Below are 17,132 nucleotides of genomic sequence, written 5' to 3' on the forward strand. Positions count from 1 at the left end.
CTGTTTGGAACCCTCAGATTAATCTGAATATAAAACTTGATGTAAAGCAGTTCAAACCTGCAGCTGCTTCGACAGTAACCTGCTGATGATGACACACTGATGCTTGACTATTAAAATTATAGTGATGGCACATTCAATAATATATCAGTCAGAGGGACCAAACTGAGACTTTAAGTTCAGTATTGAAACTACATTTTGCTGCTGATACTCTGCTACTTTTACTTGTCTTTCCTGCAAGACTTTCACATGTAATGGAGTGTTTTTACTTGTAGGAGCTGCTGTCAGTTACATAGTCTGTCTAAAAATATAAAAAAGAAAAGGAAAGCCTCATGATGATGGTTTTATGTTTTACTTAGAGCCACCAACAGGTCATAATTTATACAACCGATGATCTATTTTCTGTCAGTTCCAGTTACACTTGAATGTTACTGGCTTAACGTTTGCAATCTTTCATCTTAAACTGTACGTGGTGTTAGAGGACTTGCTAGCATTCAAGTTAAAATCTTATACTCATAGCATTGAATACAAAATTAAGGCTAATTAATGAAATTAGCAGCATAATTGATGTTTTGGCTACTTGGGCGCAACAGACAATTGCAAGAAAATGCAAAATGTAAATAGAAGGAAACCAGAGTTTTATTTTTAGGATTCCAGACTCGCATTCCTTGAGGTGTGAAATGTTGCAAAGCTGCCAGGTGAGGAGTGGCGATGAAAATGTTGATGGTGGTGAAATTTCCTGTCAAGACCACAGTATAAGTAGCTGATAAGTGGTGCTACAGACTCCTTCCTCTACAATGATTGCAATCTCTCCCCAAAAGATTTCGCCAACATTCACATCTTGAGTCATTCCTCAAGTGGCATTTTCACAACCACCTACACCTCCAGTTTTAGGTCATTTATGAGCCATTAGCCATGTGATTCCAAGGCCAAATAAAATACATTAAAAAATACTAAAGCAGAGAGATTTGCTCTAATAAATAAAAAATTCAACATCTGTCACTACTCTGTGTTTTTTCTTATCATCACTTTGTGTTGCGCTTGGATAAGAAAAGGAAAAAAGGGGTTTCCTTCTCAGAAATGTATTACTTTAAGGGTTATAATGTGTTATTTTGCAGCGACACTATGTGATGAAACTGCGATAGTACTAGTAAACTAAAGTTTACAAAGTGTTTTGACAGAAAATTCCAAAGGTACCAACAGTTAGGATTAAGGTAAACACAAAATATTATGGATGCAAAATGTGATATGTCAAAATTAATTGATACAAGTAAAATAATTAAAGCAACAAAACCCCAGTAGTCATGTCAATCACTGTTATTCATATTGCATACTTTAAAGAGGAAGATTGGTATTATGAATTTGCCAAACAAGTTAAGTTATGAACCCTAAAACCTTATATTATTATTTATGAATCACACTACATTACACACTACATGACATTAACTGCAATGTAAATTAGGCCATTGTTTATCTATTTGAAATAATGTTCTGATGCTTATATTGAATATCGAAATGTCTTAAATGTGGAATTTACATCATTTTTAGTTAATCTGAACAACTTCCTCTAACTGGAGAGCTGTGAGAGAGCTGTCGTGAATTTGCCAACAAGAAAAAATAATAGACCCACAAAGATGACATTTATTCCAGGTTCTGTAAGACTTATCTTCAAAACAAACCCAGTTAAACCCAAAATTTGCACTAGTATGAAGCTTAAAAATCTGGATTTTAATTTCACCTGTGTGCTGTTCAGCCTCCATCCAGGAGGAGGCGGCAGCTTAAACTTCTGCTGCCTGACGTGGGTGGTAATGGTGGAGAGGGGTGCGGAAACCCAAACTGCCCGGGGTTCAGGCACAACTTAGCTTCCAAAGCAATCTAACCGGGTTACAGTTTGTTTTTGGGAGAACGACTAGAAATAGAAAGTTATAGCTTGAGCATTTCCTCTGACTTACTTTAACCTCAGCCCCCCCCCCCCCCCCCTCTGTAAAGAAAGTGGAATCGTCCAATGGTAAAGGTAAATTAACGTTAGTGTAGCGCTATGTTGCTAACTTTAGCTTTCAGTTTAGCTTTAACTTCACCAGGCAGAAAAACTTAAACAAATCCATCACTGGTAGCTGGAAATAATCTCCCCTCGAAGATAATTACTGTAAGTTGCATTAATTTTTAAGCTAACTTGCTAAATATTGTCTGCTAGCTGGCCTGCTAGCAAACAGCCAGTGCAGCTAGCCAGCTAAGCTAGGTCAAAGGACATTAATATTTCCATTAAAGATGCTCAGTACGTTTTTTTCAGTTTAAAATGTCACTGCAGGTGGTTTTACTGCACAGGTAGTCTCATGTTGAAGGTAACTAGTGTGTCTGTAATCTACACATATGTAGTTCAAGCCAGAACACGGTTTAAGTCTTACAAATTTACATAGATATTTTGTTTTTTACGTATGTCACCATGTTAGGGGGACTCCTTTTGGTTTTCATGTAGAATAATATGATGTCAGTTATCCATTTGCAGCATTGTGTTATATGCTTGTCACAGAATCCTTTATGTGCAAGAGTGAATGCAGGTTTTCAGTCTGACAGTGCGGTCATCATCGTCATTGTCGGTTTTAGTGGGGTAAAATTGTGTATTTGTTGATATTTTTCATTAATCTGATAGGGTTTAATGATAGCTGATATGAATTATGAGTAAATGATATTTGAATGTTGGGTATTTGGATGTACGTTTGTAGTTAGAAATATCCATCTTACTGTCAAACTTAGAGTACCACAAACTCCAACACTAAACTTTGTTATAGTGACAACACTGAAGGAAAACTGAACTTACAGTGCTGAGTGACTGATTCTCAGTGTTTCCCACATTTTAATCATCTAAAACTGTGTTGGACATTTTAGATAAAACCCTATTGCTGTTTAATGCCCTCTTTTAAATGCATGAAAATAGATCAAATTGGTAATTGCTTCTCATTGTTTCACATGTACACAACATTAGATCAGGTACAGATCTAAGCCAATTACATATGGATGAGTCAAATCTGGACTAGATTGTCCTCCAGAGACTAAAGAGTCCATAGAATGTAGTTTGTAATTTGTTTTGCCTTTAGTACATTTGTTTTGTTGCAAGAAAGGAAGATTTCACTGCTTTTTTTCTCTCATCTGGACCACATTAGACCAGCTCCAGATCTAAGCCCACGATGCACACCTTTGTCATATTCTAACTAGATTGTCCCAGAGATGCTAAAGAGTCTATAAAAATGTCATTTTTTTCCTTTTTAAACTGAATTTCAGACAGAATTCAAGGATGCTTGATCACATGCTCCAAATCAGAAGCTAACTTTAACATAGAGGCTAAATGTCTTTATATTTTTATGTATTTATCATGTTTGATTAAAATAGAACTTTATTACATTCATCATTCAGTATTGATAGGTGATTACACATGGCTAATAACCAGTCAGATAGTACAGATGCAGAGAGCTGCATCAGAGCCTCACAAGTATATTTATAATTTAATTGATTATAATTGGTTAAGAAGAAACTGATAATAGGAAAAAGGCTGAATATCAGACCAGATATTCCCCCTTCGCATTTCTCAGTTCCTCCTTAATTTCCGTGACTCCTCTCCTCACAACTGAACACCTGAGATATGAGCGAAGGAGGTGAGAAAGAAACATATGGAGAGAGACAAGTGTTAACAACATAAGGCGTCTCTGCTTCAGAGTCATCATTTTAAAGCAATGTCACTTTAATATGACGTGTGGTACCGTTTCATCATCTGTCTGTGGTTTGATTACAGCTACCATTGTATTTTGTCATCTCCATCAGATGAGCAATCACTGTTCATGACAGTTTGTGCTGTATTTTTCGTAATTACTCAATCCACACTGTTGCAAAATGTGATGACAATGTACAGACACAAAACAGTCATGATACACAAAAAGCACAATGTGGATATAGAGCGATTTATGCTATGATTCAGTGATACATAATATGTCAGTCCATGTCCATTTGTCAGTCCATGTCCTGACAATATATGTTTATTCCAGCAGAGTCATGCTTTTTTTTTTTAATACGTCACAGATGCCAAACAGATCCATTCAGGATACACCTGTGCTTCTTCACTCCTCCAGCAAACATCCTTCAAAACGCTCAAAATCTATTTTTGGGAGACATGGAGGCTGGAAATAGTGAAGTGAGCTTTGTATTTCATGATTTTAACCGTTTTTCTCTGTATTTTGTTGCATCCTTTTAGCTGTTGGGGTCGCTGTCAGACGATGTACTCAAACAGATCTGAGCACAGCCACAGGCGGCAATACAGTGACAGAAGCTTGAGGCAGTGGGATGAAGAACGACGCGAACCTCACCGAGATTCTTACCATAAATATGGAGGGGATGGACACAGCAGCACAGAGAGGACATGCAGGAGCAGAGAGTACAGTGACTCTCCTAAGAGGCTCTACAGTAAAGATTCACTGAGCAGAGACAGGAGCAGAAAAAGCCCAGTGAGGAGACACATGTCCTCACCCACCTGGGATCCATCCGAAAAGAAAGCGCGACGGTTTGCAGAGGATGATGAAGGCGACTACAGATACAGAGGTGAGCCTCAGGAAAACAGCTACTGGCAGTCAGACAGTTCTTCACGTGCACATGTATCCAAGAACTTTAAAGATGCACCGCTGCAGGAAGAGGATTTCAAATTCAGAAAAACACCTCAAGACTCCAGACAGAGACATCGGCATGAGGAGTTCACATACAAACAACGACACGACGATTTAACTTACAGACGGTCGTCTGGGTGTTACAAAGATAGAGATGGACATGAACGGAGCAGAGATCGCTCACAGGAGAGGACACGGTCGCAGGATCGTTCTACGAAGGTCAGTCACGATGCTTTTTCCATTTTCACTCAGATTTTACTGATTTGAGCCTTCATCAGAGACACTTTATTCAAGAATGTCAAATTGGTGATGATCTTACCCAGTGATAGTTATTGGCATACAACCACCAAAACAGATTCAAGATTTCAAGATTTAAGACCTTTATTTATCACAAACACAATTAAACATAGTATAATGCACAGTGAAATGCTGTGTGAACCTGTTCTAGAGCGAAACAATAAGAATAAGAACACACAAGAAATATGCATACATATATAGATAGAAACCAGTAAAATAAATCAAAGTGGAATAGTGCAAATAATACATATACACAAGGTGACAGTGAACAGGATATTGAACAGAGGTTGCATGTTGATTGTCTATTGAGTCTGCTGTTTCAGGCCTGTAGGAAGAAGCTCCTCCTCATCCTCTCTGTTTGCCTTCAGGCAGCGGTAATGCCGCCCTGACGGCAACAGAGACAACAGTCTGTGGCTGGGGTGGGTGGGCTCACTAGCAATCTTCCTGACCTTTAACCTGCAGCATTTGTTGTAAATGTCCTGCAGGTCGGGGAGGGTGGTTCTGATGTTCTCAGCCGAGCAGACCACCCTGCTCAGGACCATGAAGTCCTGCTGGGTGCTGCTGCCCATCCAGGTGGTGATATTCCCAGCCAAAACACTGTCAATAGGGCAGGCGTAAATAATTTTTGAGCACCTTGAGGAGGACCTTAAAATAAGAATGAATATGGGAAGGATCAAGAATTGATTTGGTACACATTTAAGAAAGAAAGTAAAATCAATTTTGAGGTGAACTGACCCTATTAAGAACATCAGTAAGATGAAAAACTATATTTAACCTCAATCTTTGTGTTTGTTATGCTGGAAAACTTTGTATTTTCATCTTGTGCTGTCATGGTGGTTTACATCTGATACATTTATGTGAAATTATGAAACAGCCTTACTATTGCTATTGGTGAAATGTACATTACTGGTACATATTATTATCTTTTCATCGCTCAGTCCTGTGTTTGCATCGGTGTTAAAATTGTTTTCATTTTTTCTTCTCCTTTTGTGGTTTAATAAAATGTTTAATTGTGTCACACAGAATTATGTCAAACCCAGAGAGAAGACTGACAGCCCGTCCACGTCTTCACATCATGAGGATTATCATCAGAACAAAACAAGATTTTTCCTGAATGAATCCAGTAAACAGGTGGGCTGATTTTACCATTTAACTTGCAACAGAGCTTTTTTACAGGAGACATTGTGACTCAGGTGGAACTACTGACATTAACGATAAGTTCGGAGCACAGATTACCGTGGCTCTGCCAAATAGAAAACAGACATTCTTGATGGTATTATATAGAACTGTGTATTTTTTTCTGCTTTGACCTGCCAACATGTCTGCTGTGTAAAAGATTGACTTTACTTTAAAAATATATATATTTTTCTAATCTGAAGAGGAATATTCTGCCTACACATGGATTTTACTGTCAAACCAGATCAATAACATATACAAAAGTCTGCAGTCAACCAGAAATGAAAAGCTTTGTTACATGTTTGTTCTCATAATTTACAGCTGTTCAACAGTGTAGCTTCTCTGCATCACCATAGTGTAAGTCAGTGTTTTTCCTGCATAAAGCCATTTTTGGTTTCAAAATTGAGAATTTTAACCCGTTTTTAACCAGACATTTGGCTCAGTGAATGGTTAGAAAAATAACTGGAAAATGCGGAGATTTCTATTTCTCTCTGCAAAAAATGTTAGATTTTTGTAGTAATACTGCAGCTTCATGTCTGTGTCTTGCATTTTTCCTCACTTTTGTCTCATTTTTCCCTGTATCATAAAGTCCTGCATGCTCTGGAAACAGAACAACCATGACTGGAAGTACAGAGAACTCAAACATATCTGTTGTGTAGTCAGACATAGCTAGAATGACAGAAATCATAAAGAAAGGAAAAAACTTAATTGAATTTATGTTTTTTTGTATTTCTGCCATTTCTAACTCTGATAAATGGTGTAAATTTATTTATTCATTTTCTTCTGTGTGTTTCCCGTTAGTCTTTTGAGAGTGACGTCTCCACCCATAATTCTACTGTTCCTGAGCAGAAGTCCACAAAGGGTTTCCAGCGTTTCCTGGATGTTCTCAACAAGGGCGTGAATGTCGACGTTCTCACCAAGATTGTGACTCAGACCTCAGCAGAAGTCAAAGATCGAACTCTGTCTCCAAGTTCCTTCATGAACTCTGCTGATCGTCCGTGGAGGCAGCAGGGAAAGCACCAGAGCAACTGGAGCGAGAGCGAAGGTTCCCACCGCAGAACGGTTTCTCCACAGCATCATCACAGATCCCTCAGTCCTCAGAGGCGTCCTCCGTCCGACGACAAGCCTCAGCGACGGAGCGATGGCCGGCAAAACTACTTCAAGAGCAGGTCCAGGTCTCCCCCAGTGGTGGAAAAGATGACACTGACACCTGAAGATGAGCACAAACACAGGCAGATGCAGGATGTTCTGCAGGCCATCGGCATGGATTTGGGATTCGAGGAGCTCGGCCAGATGTCCCATCGAATCCAGGAGCGGCTCTATGGGAAGAAGGAAAGTGACAAGTTCCGTATTGTGAGTAAGGAGAGCAACACACGGCAGGTGTATTCTCCGAAATGTCAAAGCAGATCATCGTCATCGAGCAGGTCTGATTTTAGCTCGTTACCTCGAGAGTATCACTCAAAGAAAGACTCGTACAGTGCTCAGAGGGATAAAGCAGAGGTGCATCAGGCTGTTGATTATGGCCAGGCAATGAGCTCTTTACAGGACAGTGAGAAATGTGAAGTTAACACCCAGGAAAGTTCTCCTGCATTGCAACCATTTTCTGCGACTTCGACCTACCCTGTGTCAGAGCCTCCTGTTGCACCCGTCATGCCAGCATATTCTCCTGTCAGCTGTGCACCGATGCCATACCCACCTCTGTCTCCAGCTCTGTCCCCGGCTCTGCCTCCCCTTTTACCCCATGCTGCCCCCGGGGTTTTCATGCCCCGCCTGAATCCCTTCATACCTTACCCCCGCATCCACCCTCTGAACATCTTTCCAGGTGTGCTCGCTCAAACAAGGCACCTTTACCCGCAGCACATAAATCCTCCACAGCCGCCGTTTTACAACTTTCCAGACAGACATGCAGTTCAACCACTTAACACACCACAAAAATCAAAGACGCTGTCGAGGCCCCGCTGTTTGCAGGTTATCGAAACCAAGCAGCCTGGATGAAAATGTTTGCTTGATGTGGAAATGAGACTTTAAAATGGACTTCAGGGAGTCTCTCCTGAACCCCTAATCACGGATTTGATCATTGCAGCGAAGAGCATCAGTGTATTAGCTAGAACCCGATCAGCATCAAAAACACGTTAGCCGTGTTTCCATGGCGTGTTGCGTTTCTATACCGCATTAGAAAAGGTTCATGGGAATGACAAATAAGAAAGAAAACTTGCCCAATTTTGTACAAAAATGTTTTACGCTCGCTTGAGTTAGTTTTTGACAATTTTGAAAAAGAGTTAATGCGCTTCATGGGAGATTGAAACACCTTTTTTGAGCAAGGTGTGATGTATCGAATGTTTAAATAGCATGACCAGAAGAAATGATTACAACCTGGCTGGCTGAAAAACTATTTCTGAAGACTGTTCTCGAATTTTCTCTCGTAGGTGGACAAAGTTGTGCTTGTTTCTTGCTTTTCTTCAAGGTTTTTTAAACAGTTGGCAAACAACTGGTTTTGTTTCTGGCTTCTTCTAATCTGTTCACACCTTAACATAGCCTGTAGCGCTACCTTCGGAAGACACTACACAGCCTAGCTTATGGAAACAAGCCTAAATCACATTTCGTTCTACAGATTTTTTGTGACTTTTTTAAAGTTCACTTCGAATTCACTTGATAAATATATGGAAACACGGCTAAAGAACATGCAGTATTTGAACACATGGTGGCGCTGGAGCCTCGTCGCAGTCTGCTTTAAACATAGTGCATACGTCCCAAAAGAAAAACACTGAAATAATGTGCAGAAAATGTTTTTTATCGATCTGAAAGCTTTGTCTACTTAATTTTGTTGAGTAGTATAAACACAATAATTTGATACATTATGATTGCTGTTGAAATTCTACACAGAAGACTTTATCCTCATAAATCAGCAGCACAGCCCACCTGCAACACACACAACATTCTCCACACCTAAGCTTCTCTGTTTTTCAGGTCGATTTCCTCTTTTTTTTCTGTATCTGTGCAGGAAACTGTTGTATAAATATTGAACTACATATTATTAAACAGAATTCAAAGTCAATACCCTTGAGTAAGTATCAAGTATGTTGTTGCTTAAACCTCTGCACAGAAAATATGACCAGTGAGGATTTTGTAAAACGCCACAAACTGGTTTGTAAAGTGGTAAGTGTTTGATGTTGCTAATTTATAAGCCCAGCAGGTTATTTTGTGCACATAGCGTTAGAAAAAGACAGTGTTGTCTCCTGTGACTTCCTGCGAGGAGCCAAGCCAAATGTTTCTGCTGTGTTGTCTCACATTAAGGTTTCCTGTCATTTCAAATCAGTTTCTGATTTGTAAAATATCAAAATGATAAATGCAGAAGTTGTTTTAGTCTCTGTTGTGGATTTTGCACATTTTTACTTAACAAAATACTAAAATAGTCCCTTTTCAGAATTTAGATTAGTCAAATTTGATGTCAGACCTGCAGAGAGGTGGAAGTAGAGCTGCTGAAAGCTTCTGGAAAGTCTGTTCTCTATCCAGACTGCACATCTGACAGTTGATTCGTTTGATAATTAACAGAGTTTCTTGTATGTAAATGTCTAAATATTTTAATAACACTGTCAATAATCCCTACAGCTGAAGTTAAAACATTTTTAATTCCCCTTTTCTGCTTAGAAATTAGTTAATTCTAAATATGGTTGCCAGGTAATTTCTTTTGAGCTCGAGAGCAATGGATGGTGTCTTAGAACTTGAGAAAATAATGGAGGTTAATCCACATAAAATACAGAAATACTGCCCTGATTTTTTTTAAACAAAATTGTCAGTTGAGGTGCTATTAAGTGTCCATAGCAGTAGCCTGTGATATAAAACTGTCAGCTGCAACATGAAATCATGTCATATTTAGCATTAAAGCAAGATATTATTCTGTTATTACAATATGCAAAATTATAATGGAAAAACAAGAGACTGTACTTTCCTATTATAACATGAACCGCTTCACTCTATAATGTGATAACTTATATTGTATGAATGTAAGGATGTGGGATATTTTCACATGTAATAGAGTGCAAGGAGAAAGTAGCAAAAAAAAGATTAGTATTTTCAAGTGAAGTACCTCAAAATCGTACTAAAGTACAGTGTTTTAGTAAATATACCAAATTTAGCACTAAATATGAATATACTGCGCTCTTTGTAGCTGCAGTGTCAGTCCTCCGTCCACTGGGGGCGCTGCTGCTGCTGGCGGTGTGCAGTCCAGAGGAGGAGTCCTCAGCAGCAGCAGCAACCGCAGCCCCCTCTGTTTTTCGTTGCAGGCTGCTTTAACTTTAATTTTTGTCCTTCACTTCTTGTCATTTTTGGATTCCACTATCCTTTATCGGAGTAACAGACGTTTAAAATGAACATTGCTTAGCGACGTAACAGAAGAAGAGTTGGTCTGAGCAGCAGCAGCAGGTAAACGGTGTGTTAGCTGCCATGCTAAGCTAGCTAATAACAGTTAGTTTAGCTGTTCGTCGGTCCGTAACTTAACAAGTCAGTTATATATCTATTTAGAAAGACGCTGAGTTTTGTGTTTTAGTTTGTAAGAAATCAACATGTAAGCTAAATTAATGTCTGTGTTGATTTTTGTTGATTATGTGAAGGTTTGTTCAAAAGACCTTGATGTTTATATTAAGTAAGGAGTTAACTGCTACACTTAGAACCGTGAAAAATGAGAATGTACGTTATTATTGTTTACGTGCGTAGGAATCCATGTACTACCAGTTGATCCGAAGAGAGATTTGGAAGCTACAAAAACCTTATTTGTCTTAAGCCTCCACGTCTCTTCGTCATCCACAGTTTTTAAAGTTTGGTTCAGGTATCAGCGTCAATATTTTCATGAGAACTGCGTTGTTTTCAGCAAATAGCACTGTTTCCAAATGTCAACTTTAACATTGTTTTGGTTTTTGAAAATGAAAATGCCCCGTTTCATCAAGTTTCGTCTTGCTCATGAATTGTTCTTTAAAATCTTCTGTAGAGTTACACTTCAGACCTGCTGAAATGTGATTGGCTTGGTTGTGACTCTTACACTGTGTTTGTCATGTATATGCACAGTACATGTACCATTTAGACAACCACTGCTTCTTCTTCATAAACTGCAGGACAATGAATCCCCATGAGTGGAAAGATGCCGTTGAAAGACTGCAGAGACACTTGGAGCCAAATCACCAGAGTGCTGTCAACAGCAGCATGGGGAATACCTCAGCATCTAGCAATAACTGGAATACTTACTGCGATTACACAGCAAGGTACGCTGGTGTTGAACCTCACGGCAGCAATGCGGGGCAGATGGACCCCAGTCCTCCCTCTCCTATCGTCTACAGGAAGGACTCAAAGCTGGAGGAGCCGGACGGAGAGGCGGTGAAGATGAATGAAGATGAATGGTTGGCAAGAAAGAAGCAGCAGCTCAGAGAGATAGAGGAGCGAATCATACACAAAAAAGCCTCCATTGCCTTGAAAACAGTTGGGCACCTTGTGAATACGACAACAGCAGATGTTTCCTGCAAAAGTGAAACTCTGAGAGATCGGGTGAATGTCATTCTGCAGCAGCGATGTCCTCTCGGCTTCCACTCAAAGGTGAAGAGGAGTACATTGACTTTCAGCTTCCAGAGGTTAACTACCTTTCAGATGATATTCTGTATTTTCTTCTCATGCTCAGGTCCAGTCACGTAAAGACAGAACAAACTCATCCAACTTGACCAAAGAGGGTTTGCTGCAGGAACATCCCCTGAAGCTCAGAGTGAAGGAAGTAATGAAGCAGAGAAGCAGTGACGATTGTATTCTGCTGGCTGACAGAGAGGAGGTTTGTCATATACTTCTTTTCATGAACACCGTTACACTGAAAACAAATCGCATCTGTGCCACAACATCGTGACCTTTTGTGTGCTGCAAAGCCAGCCACATAATTGCACTGTGATAAAACCTATAACATAGATAACATTTATCTGATTCAATTCAATTCAATTTTATTTATATAGCGTCAATTACAGTCAAATTGTCTCAAGATGCTTTACAGAACCCATATGCCTGACCCCCAGAGCAAGCCCAAAGGCGACAGTGGCAAGGAAAACACCCTTTTAACAGGGAAGAAACCTCGAGCAGAACCCGGCTCTATATAGGGGGGACCCATCTGTCTGATGGCCGGGCGGGTTGAGAGGAACAGAGGAGGGCAAGGGGGAGGGATGGGAGAAGAGGGAGGGGTGGGAAAGCACGGAAAAAACAACACACATTTGGATACATGCATGACAGGATATGTGACACAGACAAAGTATAAGCTAATATTGAAAACTGACACATAGTTTACTCTTATGATGTACGGCTCTGACATTAAACATACTCCATATATAGCTAGCAGTAAAATTCAAACAGTATGTAAGTTAGCATAACAAGTATAGTGAAGGCTATATTGTGATTGTCTTGTCTATCCCGCTGTCGCTGCAACACAACTCTAGATAAGCAGAAGAAAATGGTTAAATGGATAAATGAATGTGTAATTACACTTAAAATATTCACATTTGATATACAGAAAAGGTCAGGGTGATTCTATTGCACCTCATTGTCAGTCTGCTAGAAGGAACAAAACTGCTCTGATTTCTTCTTAAAACCAGTCACAAGCATATTGGGCAGAGCTAAGCTGAGAACGTAGCGGCTGTATTCTGCTGAAGTACTGATGTTGGAATTGTTGTTGAACTTTTGAATGCAGGAAGGCCAGAACTCTCATTACGACGACTAATTCACCAGTAAAACTCCTGTTGTTCTGCTGGAGTCCAATTCCTCTGCAAAACTTTAAATTTTTGTAGTGATTGTGGATTTCCATAGCATATAATAATTAGAAACTATAAACATGTAGGTAATGGATGGAAAGAAGACGGCTGTATGAAATATGCTTGGGGTTATAATCACAGTCCACATTTGTTTAGTCAGGCTTGTGTCATCCCAATACAAAAATACATTTAATACAATAAATGTCGTCCAATTGATGTTGCTCTACTCTTTTCTGGCATATTTATTGTTAAAGAATAATTCAGCTGTGCATTAGAAAGTTGGCAGCACGCTTACTGTCTGTTTTTTGTTGGTTATTGTTCCACTTTGAAATACCTAAACATGCCTCTCCTCGCATTTTTAGGTGTTTAGATCGTCCAATCAGCAATGCTTTGTTTGCTAGTTTTGTCCTTCATTTTTTATTTAGAAGCTTAGTTTACTGGTGTCTCAACAAATCAGTTTGATTTTTAAAACACCCTCTGCTTGTACCAGAAGACAAGCTTTTTACGTGGTCTGTTGCGTTACTCTGTTTCAAAAGCAAAGAATGCCAGCATGCAGAGTACATGCTAGTAATAAAGCAAAGCACTCCTGAGTATGTATGCAGGCAAGAAATGAAGACCTTTACCTAAATTCAGGTTTGTTTCGGTGTCTTTTCTGATTTGAGCTAATCAGTAATGTAAAAATACAAAGACATATCAAAATATGTGCAATATTTACATTTCACTTCTAGATTTTAATAAACCTTTGATCTGAATTTGAACTGGTCTTTATAGATGTTTGAATTTTGTTTAGAATATAGAATAGATTTTCATTGTCCTTGTTATAGAACAACGTAGGCCGTTTAGCAGCTCCTATAGGACGACTATCAGCCTCAAAAATCCAGTATTTGTCTGCTCAGTTCTGCAAAAACATTGAGAAAACAACATTTTGAGACATGTAATAGTATTTAGAGAAGCAAAATGACTGAAACAGCAGATGATATGTGACATGATGTACTTTTGATACTGTGCTATAAAAGGAGAGATTAGAGATGTCTATTACTATTTTCTCATCCTGTAAAATATTCTGGTAGAATTTAGTCTTTCTTTTTTAAATAATATTTTCCAATAAGTGATGTCTTTGTGTGTCTTATCTTTCCCAGGCCCCTGAAGTCATGCTCCCTTCTCCCAGCCGAAGCCTCACATCACCAGCAAAGGAGGAGGACAGTGTCAACAAGGGTTTCGAGCGCTTCCTCAGCATTCTGAACAAAGGAGTGGACATCAACATGCTCAGTAGGATTGTCAATGATGACAGAGCGGACCTTCCTTTAGAGGAGGAGCTCCTGAGTATTCAGTCCTCAGACGCGGAGAAAAAGTCAGATCCAGTCTTTAGGAGTGAGAGCCAGCAGTCGAACAGTCGGACCAATAGTTCAGAGACAAAAACTGGCTCACTCACTGAGAGACTCTCCTTACCTGATGCAGAGGAGAAGAACAATGACAAAGGACGTCACAGTTTGGGCTCTAGTAGTCGATCAAAGTCTCCACCGGTAGTGAAGAAGAAGAAGAAAGAGGAAGAAGAGAAGCCCAAGGTGGATGAGAATCAGGCACACTTGCAGAACATTCTTAAAACTTTGGGTTTGAGCCTTGAAGTGGAAGAAATGAGCAAACTAGCGGATCGCACTCAGGAGAGGCTGTACGGGAAGAAGATTGTAGACAGGCAGAGTACTGACAGCAAAGAGGAGCAGGAGAGTCAGCAGAGGGGCTCCAACAGAGATTCCTCCCCCTCCTCCTCTTCTTCTTCCTCTTCTTCCTCCTCCCGCTCATCTTCCAGGTCAACCTCTCGGAGCTTCAGTCAGAGCCCGTCGCCTCATCAGCGACAGGATGGCCGCCATGTCAGCGAAGAGACACAGGACAGGGAACAAGATGGAATAAACTCCCAACAGATGTCTTCTTATCAGCACCCTTATACGCAAAATCAAGCCTTTCCCTTCCCCCATCCTTCTCCCCCTGCATTTCCGGGTTACAGTCTGTTGCAGTATTCTCATTACACCAACAACCAGAGTGTCGCCTACAGCACTGCAGCACATCCTCTCTGGTCACAGCCTCTTGTTCCTTACCCAAACGTCTCTGCCCCGATAGTCCCTGTTCATATCACCCCCTACCAGCACCACCGCCAGCGCCGTCTTGAAAATCATATCTCATGTGAGCTTCCGGACCTGGCCGAGAGCGAGGGTCAGGGTGCATCGGCTTCTCGTCCTTGCTTCCTGCAGGCCGTCAGAACTGTGCAGCCAAGCCGACAGCCTTGTCTGAAGCACATCATCGGATGCCCCAAGAAGAAAAGGAACAAGACACAGACTCCAGAGAACAGAAAGAAGCGAAAGGAGAGAAAGAGACTGCTGAGACAGGAACAAGCACTGCGGGAGTTGGCACAGAAGGCCGAGGCTTCGCAGGGCGACAAGGATGACTCCAAAACCCAACAGTCAAATGAGGAGAAACCGCAGCCGACGGAGCAGGAAATAAAGGCCAACCTGAGGAAAAGGGTTCGTCAGCTCCTCCATCCATGTCATTTTAGGAGGTTGAGTTGAGGAGTGTTTGTCCCATTTGTCTGCTCATTTGTTAGCAAGACTTAGCAAAGACAGATTTTAATTGAATTTGTTCGTACCGCTTTCTGGGGGCTTGCCTCCCTTTTGCCATCATTATAGAGAAACAGCCCAGAGAAGGATTGAGGAAGAAATCTCACAGACTTTTGTTTTCTTTATTGATTACTGTGTTGTTTTGTTAAATCGTTCTTATTTTTATTTTCCAGCTTAACGCATTCAACCAGAAGGCGAAGCACCGCAGCCAGCTCCTTCAGTCCACAGTCATGCAGCCAGCTAACTCCCTTACATCTGAGAATGGTTGAAGTAAGCTATCTTCACAGATATTTCCAGCCTTTTGCATCCTGGTGTTTTTCCAATTACTGTGGTTACCGTGTGCCTTTGAGTCATGCAGGGCTACTATGAATCTGCCTGCAGTGACGGGTATCTAGGGTGGTAAGGTTAGCTGGAAGAAGATCCACAGATGAGATTAAATTTATGTTTCAGTTATTCCTTGCTATAACTTACATGTTTCCCTGTAGAATAATCATCAAATATTGTGTTAAATATCTATTTAAAATCTGCCTTTCCTCCATTTATTGTTCTCTGTTTTACAAATTCCACATCACAGAACAAGTTTCTCTTACTTACTGAAATGAAATATTATGATTTCATGTATTAGGTGACAAAACAAAGCAAATAGTCTCTACAAAAGTTAAAATAATTGTTGATTGAAATTGTTCTTGGTGATATAAATATCTAGCCTAGCCGCGCTAGACAACCCACGGCAACGAATTTAATTCTCTGCCAGGGAGGGTCTAGTTACCCTCCATAAGGCTCGAGGCTGGATTCTCCTAAAACTGGCCGGACGAATCACCATGAAGTGTAGAGTCAGAAGGCTGGCGTAACTAAGTGACGACAGAGGCACGACGATTCTGACAGAAACAACCGGCGCACAATAAACAGTTATCTTTCGACTCGGCTAAAGATTTGAAGCTAAAATTCAACTTGAAAGATAAACAAAGGACGGCACTGAAGTGTTTCATTGAGAAGAAAGACGTATTTGGACTTATGCTGACGGGATATGGCAAATCCTTAATATACCAGTTGGCTCCGCGGCTCCGCTGGTTGGGAAGCTAATGGGACTTAGCCACAATCCGCCGGTGCTCTCGGAACTACGTCAGCCTATTCGTTGCGTTGATTGGTTGTATACCTACCCAATTGCTGCAGAGTGATTTGATAGACAACCTTTTAGCCCGCCTCCCTCCCTGCCGAGCGTTCCTAGACCCTTGTGCCGTTAGAAACATGGGTGTAGCATGGCTAGGCTAATAAATATCAGCTCATACCTAGCATTAAGTAACTGCTGTGTATTTATATATATTTTTTCTCTTTTTCCAGAGTTCTGTCTGTTCTGTGATTTGAAACTGTGGTGAGTCCGGGCAGAAAATGGACCTCATGTTTAGGTATTTAAACAGGCAGTTCAGTGCTCAAGGATCAGTTACGGTTTTAGTTGTGGTCTGCATTTGTAGATACATACTCAACTGTTAAAATGTAATTACATCTTCAAAAATAATATTTTTGTGCAAATAATTGCCAGTTTACAGATCTACATTTCTATAAATGTCACTACTTTGTAACTCTGTGCCTGTTTGGACTTTTTTTTTGTTGTATAAATTTGTTTACACAAAATA

General features: G+C 40.3%; 2 protein-coding genes across 5 annotated transcripts; both read left to right on the forward strand.

Annotated features, from left to right (window-relative positions):
- The first annotated feature begins 1,786 nt into the window (after positions 1–1,786).
- On the forward strand, positions 1,787–9,174 carry LOC110950645 (cyclin-dependent kinase 12-like). 3 transcript variants are annotated; one of them, XM_022193354.2, is made up of 4 exons: positions 1,787–2,143; positions 4,241–4,865; positions 5,967–6,074; positions 6,921–9,174. In XM_022193354.2, exons 2-4 carry the CDS (start codon positions 4,263–4,265, stop codon positions 8,112–8,114), a joined length of 1,905 nt encoding a protein of 634 aa, XP_022049046.1. In that variant the 5' UTR covers positions 1,787–2,143; positions 4,241–4,262; the 3' UTR covers positions 8,115–9,174. The 3 variants fall into 3 exon arrangements, with proteins under 3 accessions (XP_022049046.1, XP_051801167.1, XP_051801168.1); XM_051945207.1 differs by having other exon boundaries at positions 1,787–2,011; XM_051945208.1 differs by lacking the exon at positions 1,787–2,143 and adding an exon at positions 3,023–3,647.
- Positions 9,175–10,317: 1,143 nt separating this feature from the next.
- LOC110950644 (zinc finger protein 318-like) lies at positions 10,318–17,132 on the forward strand. Of its 2 annotated transcripts, none has more exons than XM_022193349.2 (6): positions 10,318–10,548; positions 11,228–11,702; positions 11,785–11,928; positions 14,029–15,405; positions 15,672–15,768; positions 16,840–17,132. In XM_022193349.2, the coding sequence occupies exons 2-5, from the start codon at positions 11,232–11,234 to the stop codon at positions 15,765–15,767; spliced, it is 2,088 nt and encodes a 695-aa protein (XP_022049041.2). In that variant the 5' UTR covers positions 10,318–10,548; positions 11,228–11,231; the 3' UTR covers position 15,768; positions 16,840–17,132. The 2 variants fall into 2 exon arrangements, with proteins under 2 accessions (XP_022049041.2, XP_022049040.2); XM_022193348.2 differs by having other exon boundaries at positions 10,318–10,541.

Source organism: Acanthochromis polyacanthus, chromosome 3, assembly GCF_021347895.1.
Source record: "Acanthochromis polyacanthus isolate Apoly-LR-REF ecotype Palm Island chromosome 3, KAUST_Apoly_ChrSc, whole genome shotgun sequence".
NCBI lineage: Eukaryota > Metazoa > Chordata > Actinopteri > Pomacentridae > Acanthochromis > Acanthochromis polyacanthus.

What these genes read in the sequence shown, in the direction of transcription:
- LOC110950645 (XM_022193354.2), top strand. Translation starts at nt 4,263, where the DNA reads ATGTACTCAAACAGATCTGAGCACAGCCACAGGCGGCAATACAGTGAC. An exon ending in CGCAGGATCGTTCTACGAAG is followed by an intron (nt 4,866 to 5,966) that starts GTCAGTCACGAT and finishes TGTGTCACACAG; the next exon opens with AATTATGTCAAACCCAGAGA. An exon ending in TGAATGAATCCAGTAAACAG is followed by an intron (nt 6,075 to 6,920) that starts GTGGGCTGATTT and finishes GTTTCCCGTTAG; the next exon opens with TCTTTTGAGAGTGACGTCTC.
- LOC110950644 (XM_022193349.2), top strand. Translation starts at nt 11,232, where the DNA reads ATGAATCCCCATGAGTGGAAAGATGCCGTTGAAAGACTGCAGAGACAC. An exon ending in CTCTCGGCTTCCACTCAAAG is followed by an intron (nt 11,703 to 11,784) that starts GTGAAGAGGAGT and finishes TCTCATGCTCAG; the next exon opens with GTCCAGTCACGTAAAGACAG. An exon ending in AGGCCAACCTGAGGAAAAGG is followed by an intron (nt 15,406 to 15,671) that starts GTTCGTCAGCTC and finishes TTTATTTTCCAG; the next exon opens with CTTAACGCATTCAACCAGAA.